This window comes from Henckelia pumila, chromosome 1 (genome assembly GCF_033568475.1).
Source record: "Henckelia pumila isolate YLH828 chromosome 1, ASM3356847v2, whole genome shotgun sequence".
NCBI lineage: Eukaryota > Viridiplantae > Streptophyta > Magnoliopsida > Lamiales > Gesneriaceae > Henckelia > Henckelia pumila.
The window spans coordinates 119,961,200-119,972,273 of record NC_133120.1 but is presented as its reverse complement, the minus strand read 5'-3'; the positions used below and the strand labels follow the sequence as shown (position 1 = coordinate 119,972,273).

Below are 11,074 nucleotides of genomic sequence, written 5' to 3'. Positions count from 1 at the left end.
TATACCAGATTTTCAATGTTTTGTACTGGAATATCATATATTCGTACCTTATTTTCAATGTTTTGTACTCATTTTTATCCGAAAAAAAAATGTGGGCCCAGGAAGTTGAAACAAATATTTTTCTAACAGGGGACTAAAGGTACTAATGCGAATTTACCCTTCAAATAACGTAGAATTAACGAAATTAAAAATACGAGGTATTTACTTTATAAAAAAAAAACTTAAATATACATGAATGAATGTATGTACAATACAAGGTACACACACATGGATACGTTTTATACCCCACCATGTAACACCATCAACATCGAGACAACATCTGATAGCAACATGAGAATATTAATTCATATCCATCCACTTTCACTAAACATAAGATTTTATTGCTCAACAAACTAAACCCACCGCCTCTCCGCCGTCGATCACGGCCGCCGCCGCCGCCGTTGGATTCCTTGTAAGTTTTACCAAATTTTCAAGCAATAATATTGTATTATAGTACTTTATTTTTATTATTACCCACCCAGAATTTCCAATTTCACCCCTTATCCCACCTCACGATATTTCACCCACTCTTGTCCAAATCCGTCATTTCACGTCCCTTCCCTCTCTGTCTCCCACCGACACTCCCATATTCTCAGTCATCGGAAAACAAATATTCATGTCTGAACAAATCGTAGGGAGCCCAAAGATTATCCAGAGTACAAGCCATTTTAGCATCAAGCCGCAGCCATGGCTTCCCTTTGCCACTCCAGTGTAGCAAGCTCACTGGACCCGGATGCAGATCTCTGCACAATCCTTCAAGATTATCTCCTCCGAGCCCATGTTGATTCCATCTGTGCTCCACTTCTTCAACATTTCCGGCGAAAACGAGCAAAAATGGCGGCAGGGAGCCCAATTCGTAGATTCTGTAACTTTTTTGTATCTTCATCCAGTATTCGAGCTTCTGTGTGCAGCCCTGTTTCCGCCACTTCATCAAATCGATCACCATTACTCCGGTGTTGAAGTAGCAAGGCGACCGTCCTTTGAATGTGGAGGATAATGATGGGTTTGACCAGAATTTGGAGGTGAAATAATGGCTGAAGTTCGCGTGGCAGTACACCGGCGCGCCGAGGATGTGTGGGCTGAGGTTGATTCTCCAGAGTTTGGCGATGTCGTCGATGACGATGATGTCGGAGTCGAGGTAGATAATGCGGGAGGCGGAGGAGGGGAGGAGGTCGGCGATGTAGATTCGGGCGTAGTTGAGGGGTTCGTCGAGGGCGCGGCGGATGGAGGTGGAGATGAGGTGGGTGACGGTGGTGGGATCGAAGGAGTAGAGGTGGAAGTGGAGGTAAGGGAAGGTGGAGGCGATGGTTTTGTGGAGGTGGGGATGGTGGCTGGGTATGGCGAAGAAGTGGAAGAAAGTGTTTTCTGGGCAGGTGGAGTGTTGGAGAACGGAAAGCACGGCGGCGACGGAGCCGCGGAGGTAGGGGGTGGAGTAGTCTAGAGTCATTGCTATGTGCACGGTGGTGGAGGTGTCATGCGGCGGCGGGCATGAGATTCCGTTGCGGAATGCGGGGGCTTCGCGGAATAGGTGGAGGTCAGCTGCCGATAGGGGAGGTAGGCGGAGGAATACGGCGATGATGGTGGTGGCTATGAGGCGGAGACTCGGCGGCATGATGGTCGGGGAAGGGATCGAGGAGGGGTGGGCTTAGAAATCGAGACGATTGTTTTGTTTATATATATTATTATTTTGAAAAATAACTTAATTAGCATTGGAATGAAATGACATATATATATTTTTTTAATTTTCTCAGGAAAAAGTAGCAAAAACTGCGTCTGCATTATATTTATTAAAAAATTTATAAAATATGATTTTTACTAAAGTCATCATACTTTTTTATATAAAAAACAATTATATTGAAATCTACTAATTTTTCATTAGCCATTCTTACTTAAAATTCAGAATTACATGATAGTGTAATTATTAATTTATATTTAAATTTATTAGTTTGTAGGTCGTAGATACTTAAATTTATTGACCTTAATATTATAAAAATACAAAATAATATTAAATATCAATAAAAAAATAATTGATTATTTATTGAAAAATTAAATTTTTTAAAAAATAAATAGTTAATTAATTAATATTTTAATATATTTTGTGATCACAATTCAATTAGTAAAAAAGTGCATACGTATGTTTAAATATTTTAATGATAATATTAAATATATACTTTGATAGACAGAGATTTACCTTGGATTTTGTGATAGATTTTTATAATCTCTAAGATTTATGCTTAAAACATATTTGATATTTGCTTATTATGCATGCATGATGCAACTTTTTGTTGGGGTGTATATAAATTGAAAAGTACATAAATATTATGAAACTGAACTATCGAAACTGGTTTAAAAATGGGTTCAATTTCCTGAAATTTAGGTGTAATATAGTTTAGATAATCTATGTCCTTTATTTTAAAATTTGAAGTTTGAAATCCATTCAAAACTTTCAGAAAAAAAATTCCATTTATAATAAATCTAGTTCCCACTTCAAAAAATTATAACTCGAGTCTCTGTCAATTAGCGAACATGTAAGATCAATCGGGCTACAAGCCCAGACTCTAAAATTCCATTTAATTATGCGCGCATTTCAAATAGAGGAAAAAATATTGTTAAAATAATACAATTGATCAAATTCTAAACTCATTCATACTTTACCTATTCTTACATAAATTAAATAGAATGAATTTCAAATTATATCTTTATTAGTTGAACTTGAAATTTGTTCTAATTAACATGAAATATGATATAAACAAAAAAAATGTGAATTTAAACTTTATAATATTACTTCTCTAAACAACAAAAATATATGTTTAAAATCCATAAATTTAAAATCATTTCGCAACATTACAATCATTAGAATTTGAAAGTCTCGTGCTAAATTGGTGCGGAAATTAATTGCACACGTGCCGTAGTTATAACCAGGCCGTTTAAATGATACTAGTGATCCGAAGCACACGTTGCGTGTTTTTATAATATTTTTTTAATAAAATTTATTTTTATTTCTGATTTGGGAGAAAACGTTCTTTGGGAAACATGTGAGAGAGACGTGGGATGAAATTAGAATTATGAAAGTTGTCAAAATGTTATTTTGCCCTTTGTCTTTAAAAAAAAGGAAGCTGTGCAGAGAACTCTCAATGAATAGGGGTAAAATAGAAAAAAAATTGGTGTCATCTTGACACACCAAAAGTAGCTATTAAAGAGTGTCCAAGTTTTATATAATAATAATATAGATATAGATAATCAATTCCCCGAAAATTTGGTTTCAAATTTCAATCAAAGGCGATTCAAAAGATTCAAAAGAGACCAAAATTGTAATTTTCATAAACTTTAGTTGTGTTTGGATTGATGAATTGGATTATAGTTTTATTGTTTACAATGAAATAATAGATTACATATTAAATTCACACATTACTTGTTTACACGTTAGTAATGCAGAGTAGAATGAATTTCAAATGAAACCATTAATGGGTGAACATTTTGAAATACATCATAATTAACAATAAATAATAAATTAAATGATTATGTGCAGGTGGACTTGAAGTTTACGGTCTTACTTTTTAAACAACGTATTATATTTGAATAAATTTGAAATTATGGGTTTGAAATCTATCAATCCAAACACAATTTTAATGTAAAATTTACAAAAATTAACAATAATTATGAATTAAACTATGTTTATTTGGAATCTTAATGCTTGTAGGCTTTTCTTGTATATTAATTTCAAGCATGCGACATGAATAAATAATAATTACAACGAATTAAGGTCGGGGTGGACCGACTTTTTGATGGGTTGAAAAATTACAAACTCAACTTATCTAATTTAGGTGGTGGGATCGGGATGAGTGCTAAAAGTTCTAATTAATTAAGAGTGTGACTTCAATAGGATTGGAATTATTCAACATGATTGTTAAAAATTAAAATCAAAATCTTGTAATGAAAAATTCAAAAAACGGAAGATAGAGAGGCGTTATAAGTTTTAGCCTCGAACCTATAGAATGAAATTCTAATCGTGCTCATTTATGTTCTTTAATTTATCAAATTCTGACTATCAACTTCATGCTTTGTATATTACTTTGACCAAAATATTAGTTACATTGTTTTATGTTAATTCCATACTTTATCATATAACAAGTTACTCGATTGATTAATTTAGACGTGCGATTGCCAACTCAACCATCAAATACCTTTTAAAGAATCTTAAACCGATATTCATAAAAAAAAAATAAAAAATTAGATTTCTCGTGAGACAGTCTTACAAATTTTTATCAATAAAATGAGTCAACTCTTTCCATATTTATAATAAAAAAATAATAATTTTGGCATTACATATAAGATTTTTATTGCACAGAACACCCTTGTGAAATATTGAAAACATACGCTTCTTTTGTAAAAATTTAATAGGCATACACACATTTAACCTTTTATAAAATTTACGAATTTGCCCAAAAAAACAAACACATGATCAAATTATTTGTCATGTTCCTAAATTAACCTCAATTGTTATTTAATTTATTTATGGGAATTTCTTTTAGTAGCCTAATTTAGATTTAAAAATTTACGAATTTGCCCAAAAAAACAAACACATGATCAAATTATTTGTCATGTTCCTAAATTAACCTCAATTGTTATTTAATTTATTTATGGGAATTTCTTTTAGTAGCTTAATTTTGATTTAAAATGATGATCAAAGTACCATTATGTTTGATGAGTATCTTTTGCTCCTAAATTTAATATTGAGTTTTATGTAAGATTTTTTTTTTGAAATTTAAATTATCATAAAATTGAAAAACAAGAGGAGTATCATCAAATAGATAAATAATATTTTTTAGATATCTATTTGAAGCATTTACTTCATGTAGGACTAGGGGAACAAACGAACCGAATCGAGCCAAATAATGGTAAAATTTTAAGGCTCGAATTCGCCTAGAAAAAAGTATATTCGAGTTCGAGCTCGATTCGAAGTTCAATAATTTCAAATATTTTGGCTCGAGCTCGGCTCGAAAGGAAGTTCGAATTCGAGTTCGGTTCGAAATATTCGAACCTATTCGTGAAATATTGTTCGAATATTATGGTTCGAAAAGCTCACGAACAGGTTCGATTCGTTTGCACCCCTATGTAGGACCAAGTGGTTGTAGTTTTACCAAAAGTTATAGCTGGTGGTAATTATGCAACTCAAATATTTTAAACCGCACAGTATCTCAAGCGTCATGGTACCATGGTGTTGGGATCGGTTCAGAGGGTAGAGGGGGGGTGAATACACTCTGAAACTTTTCTTCTTCTTCTTTAAATGATCAAGTGAGGTTTAGTTCACTTAATCAGTTTTCTCAACTTCTAAAACGTTTTGAACAACTTAAATAGTGCGGAAATAGTTCAGAGGTTTTAGTGATGCAAAGTTTATAATGCAATGTATGAGCAGGATGTAAGATAAATGGCAGTAAATGCTAAAGCACGATTTTATGGAAGTTCGAAGGCTTAATCCTTCTACGTCTCCCCTTCTTCCACTTAGGAAGGAATTCACTAGAAGACTTTGGTTATTACAACGTCTTGTAATACACCCACTTCAGACTTAGGACTTATCCAATGCCTAATCCGAAACTCCTAGATTTACACAGATAAGATTCTCAGTTCTTATCAGACTAGTGGAAGCTTTCAGAGCAGCTTCAAGTCTCTTCAACACTGAGTATAGTTGAGTTGAGCTTCTCAGACTGCAGAGCGGTCGAGAGGCTTGAAAACCCTAGGATGATCCTTGACGATCAGATATGTGAACTGTAGGCGAGGGTTTATTTGAGCAGCAGATGAATGATCTTGTAAGTGTGCTCAAGTATATCAGATGAGGACTTCTGATATTAGTCAAGTGATTGAAATTTTTCTGAGTTGCTTGTCTCTCTTCGTTGTCTCGTATCACTTGTTGTTGTTCTTGTTGTTCTCTTTTTGAGCAATCTTCCCTTTTTATAGGTCAATCATCAACGTATTTATTTTGAACGTTCTGATGCTGCATTGAATGCACATTTAATGCTCATAAATGCATTGATGATTCTGCATGAGGATCGTACACTGCAGACAACTTCCAGGGTCCAAAACTGGAATAAACGGTCGAATGCTTTATCTGCAGTCATTCTGTGTTTTTGCCATTTTGGTACAACCTGTTGTCTTGATTTGCAGGAGTCAACAAATCTTCTGAAACGCCGGTTCTGCTTTTAATAAAAGATCCTGCAAAGAACATCTTGTCACAGGTACTTGTCTCGAGATATCTAGATAGGCAGTTGGCATTCTACCGGTAGAGATATTTGTCCTCTGCTGGTTTGAATAACCAGTCGATAAGCTTGTGACTTCAACCGGTCGAGAGATAAAGGCGGTTGACAAGCTTCCGGTAGATAGATTTATCCTCTGCTGGTTTTGATAGCCAGTCGATAGGCTTGTGACTTCAGCCGGTCGAGAGCAAAGGCGGTTGACAAGCTTCCGGTAGAAGTTGTAGTAGATTCCTGAAATACAATGGTTGGCAGCACATTCCTATACACTGAGTTGTTGTTTGTTATCACCAAAATATCGGATTCAACAATTTCCCCCTTTTTGGTGATGACAAAACTTAAGTGCTCCAAGAACAATATGAAAGCATTAAAATGAACTTCATTGAGAGAATGAATTTCATTAAGTACAATAAGCATTTTTATTACACCTACAGAAAAAAAATAAGATGCGGCTGCGATAAGTAAAGAAGAGATAAGTTGTTCATCTTTTGAACCAACTGGCTCCTCCTGACCTATCGCCTTCTCTTCTTCTTCTGTCGGCTTCTTCTTTTCTTCTGGACTCTTCTTCACGTCTTCTTGCCTCTGCTGCTCTACGTTGCTCTTCTTCCCCCTTTTTGGCATCACCTTGGTTGAGCCGAAGGATGACCTCAGTGAGTTGAGTGCCAAGGCAGGCTTGCATAGTGTCTATTTTTGCATCGATTTGAGCAAGTAGAGTGGCTTGCATAGTGTCCATCCGATCATTCAACTGCTTATGAAGGCGATTTTCGGATCGGATAACTTGTTCGGAGACGGTAGAGAGCGTGTTGATTTGAGTGCGATGATGATTAGTGATCTCTGTGGACAGACGAGCAAGGTCTCGAGACACGGTCTCGAAATGCCGAATCATCGTCTGGCGTGAATTATCGACCGATAAGGATGAGTTTGTTATGTCTTGAGAGAAGGACCTAACCGTTTGCATGAGCTCATGAAGCCGATTTATCAAGGTATGATCTAGAGCTGCGGCCATGGCTTCAATTAAAGAATCATCAGTCTGAATCATTTGCCCTTCTAAGTCATTTCTTGGTGAAACCGGGCTAGACTCACGATGATGTGGTGCGGGTGAACTTGCTGGAGAGCTACCCGATGGACCTTCCAATAATGGTACAGTTGGAGATGTAATAGTTTCGACTGCAGCCAATATGGTTGGTGGAGTACCAGGATCAGCACTTGGTTCATCCATAATGAGATCTTCCATAAAATTTTCAGTAGATGGAGACGGTTGAAGTGCTGGATCAGCATCAGTCACTTGCTGTTCTGGAGATGCAGGTGATACAATAGTGCTTGATATCTCCGTTGGGGGCACTGTTGCTTCACTACTGCAAGGAGCCTCTGTCACAGAGATGACAGGTATCTCTTGTGCAACCACTTCTAAAACATCTTGTGAATGACCGGGAGAAGTGTGAGCGGTCGTCACGGGAGAGGAGTGAGCAATCACAACTGCTTCCGGTTGAGTAACTGCTTGGACTGCGGTTGAGGAGGGGTCGACCGATGAAGATGCTGCTACACTCGATCTTAGAGCATATGATTGAAAGAGGTCAGCAGTGATGAGATCGGTCAGAATCCCATCTGAAGAAGGGAGAGCATAGACTTCTTCTTCACCCTGATCTTGAGTGAGAAAGGTTTTCATCATCACTTGTGCTTCCAGCACATAAGCTTGTAAACAGGCTGCTGAAGCTGGTGTTTTGACATTGTTGAGAGCTTGGAAGTGCTGAAGTAGTTGAGTGATTTGACGTAGACTATCCTGTAGTCCAGTCAAAATCACAAAGTCATCAGCAGCGGTAGGACTCTTGGATTTGAAATTCTTGACACGCTCATTAATTAGCAGTGATAGCAGGCTTCCTCGAAGCTTCAAGTCTATGAGATGTCTTCTTCCCAGAGCCTCCACGATGTCTTCAGTATCAGCAAATAGAAGCATCTTCTGCTCAATGACGTTTAGAGATTTCCATTTAGGAAATATTTGAGCGAGTGTCAAGTGAGTGCGGGAGTGATGCCATCTGTCAAAACGTTGTAGATGACGCTTGACAGTACGGAGCACGTGAGAGATGATCATATTGAGTTCTATCGTAGCTGCTGGTTGAGCCTTGGGTGTGTAGATCATCACACCTTTCCTTTGTCTTTGGGATCAGCTAGAGTGACCTCAGGAGCTGATGAGGCACCTTCCCGGATTATCACACCTTTTGTAGGACGAGGAGCAGTAGAAGCAACAACGGTAGTAGTCTCGACCGTTGGCAGGGTAGGAGCAAGTCCAGAAAGAGACTTTAGCTTCTTGTGCTGCCTCTTCTTCTCGCCTGCAGGCGTGGATGACACAGCTGCTTTGGAGACCGAAGGGGATGACCTGCTGAAAGCTTGAATCAGTGGAACATTCTCACGTGATTCATCTTCAGAGTCAGATTCGATGATCAGTTGACGCTTGGCAGACTTTTTGGTATGGACTGGTTTGGCCACGACCGAAACCGTTGAAAGCGGTTGAGGGATAGCAATAACCTTTGCGGTTGAGGGCAAGGTGTCGACCGCAGTCTCTTTCTTGTTCAGGAATTTGAGAATCGTAGACTTGTTGAGCCATTTGGTGGGATGCAGAGGCTCAGTCTTGGAAAAGTCCACTCCAAGGACGCCCAAGATGTGGCAGATTTGCAAAGCAAATCCCTCGGATTGCCCTTTGCCCCTGATCATTTCACATAGAATATTGAACAGAATGTCTGACCAGTTTATGTTGATCTTGGAGGCAATACAAGCCATGTATTGAAATTTCTCCAGCGTCACCTTGTCGTAAGATCCAGCCTTGGCCAGAAGATTCTTGGCCACGATATTAGTCAGTAGCCTGAATGGAGCTTTGAGAGATGTCTTCTGGGCCGGCAGTTTGATCGGAGCATCAGTAGTTGAGAACTCCTTCAACCAATAAGAGCAGTTACCATCTGGAAGATCCGTGCATTTTGTCAAACCCCTGGAGGGCAGATCAAATGTGCTGGCGAAGAACTTCTGATTGAAGGAGTAGACCTCTGTCTTGATCAAGCATTTGATAGTCCCATGCTCGATTTGAGCGGTTGCGAAGAACTCCTTCAAAACAGGCAAATCGCAGATGGCGCTGCATTCCAGAAATTTCTTCAGTCCAGAGGCTTCAAGCATGGTGAAGACCTCAGTTATTCCTGCGTTGTTTGCCTTAACAACGGAATCAAAGTTGATGGCGAGGCAAGTCTTCTGGATCGACATGATATCTGTAGATAAGAACTCGAGCAAAGAGTAAGCAAAAGCTTGAGAGTAATTCGATGGAGCGTTTAATACAATATGAAAGTTTTTAGCAAAGGTGAAAGATTGATATACGAGTGTAAAGAAGTATATATAGGAACCTATGGGCCATAGGGTGATGTCATGAAAAGTATTTTTGAAATTCAAAAAGTTTTGAAGAGCATAATCACGGCGCCCAATTAATGTCATTTGGTTCAAAGCACCAAGCTGCTAGTACGAAGCCTGTCAGAGACTAGTTAAAGGCGGATGATATGCCAATATTAATGGCAACGTAACAGCTAATCTATTAATGTCATATTGACAATCATTCCCCCTAAACACATGCTTACTAACTTAAATCTACTAAGCCAAGAATATTTCGAAAATATGAAAACTTAGCGTCCGGTAGAGGCTTGGTGAATATGTCTGCTGCTTGCTGATCGGTAGAGATGTATTCCAGCCTGATTTCCTTCTTTAAGACATGATCTCGGATAAAGTGATGCCTGACATCAATGTGCTTTGTCCGAGAGTGCATCACTGGATTGTGAGTGATGGCTATGGCACTTGTATTGTCACAGTAGATTGGAGCTTCACTCGACCGAATCCCATAATCATTAAGCTGCTGTTGAATCCAGAGTATTTGAGCACAACAGCTGCCAGCAGCAAGGTATTCTGCTTCGGCGGTCGAGGTAGCAATTGATGTCCGCTTCTTACTTGACCACGAAATTAGTCTATCTCCAAGGAATTGACATGTGCCACTTGTACTTTTGCGATCAATTCTACAACCTGCATAATCTGCATCTGAATAGCCAATAAGATTAAGATTTGAATCTTTGGGATACCAAAGACCCACATTAGTAGTTCCTTTAATATATTTAAGTATTCGTTTGGTAGCAATGAAATGAGATTGCTTAGGTGCGGCTTGAAATCTAGCACATAAACAAACTGAATACATGATATCCGGTCGACTGGCAGTCAAATAGAGCAGTGAACCAATAAGGCCTCGATACATGGTTACCTCGACCGGAATTCCCCCTTCATCTTTATCAAGCTTAATTGATGTACTCATGGGGGTAGATACAGTTGAGCATTGTTCCATTCCAAACTTCTTTACCAATTCCTTGGCATACTTGGACTGATTGATGAATATTCCAGTTTCAAGTTGCTTTACTTGAAGTCCAAGAAAGAAGTTTAGCTCGCCCATCATGCTCATTTCAAACTTCTCCTTCATCAGTTTAGAGAACTTTGAGCACAATTTGGGGTTAGTTGACCCAAATATAATGTCATCAACATAAATTTGTACTAGTAACACATGATCACCTTTTACAAATTTAAACAGGGTCTTATCGACCGTTCCAATTTGGAAATCATGTTCCAGTAAAAATTTTAGCAAAGTGTCATACCAAGCACGTGGTGCTTGTTTTAATCCATAGAGAGCTTTGTCAAGTTTATAGATATATTGAGGATGAGTAGGATTGACAAAACCTGGTGGTTGTTCAACGTACACCTCTTCTTGAAGTAGACCA

At 38.1% G+C, this 11,074-nt stretch overlaps 1 protein-coding gene across 1 annotated transcript; it reads right to left on the bottom strand.

Annotated features, from left to right (window-relative positions):
- Positions 1-246: 246 nt before the first annotated feature.
- On the bottom strand, positions 247-1,697 carry LOC140892749 (probable galacturonosyltransferase-like 3). Its single transcript, XM_073301728.1, has one exon. The coding sequence runs from the start codon at positions 1,649-1,651 to the stop codon at positions 632-634; it is 1,020 nt and encodes a 339-aa protein (XP_073157829.1). The 5' UTR covers positions 1,652-1,697; the 3' UTR covers positions 247-631.
- Positions 1,698-11,074: the final 9,377 nt, after the last annotated feature.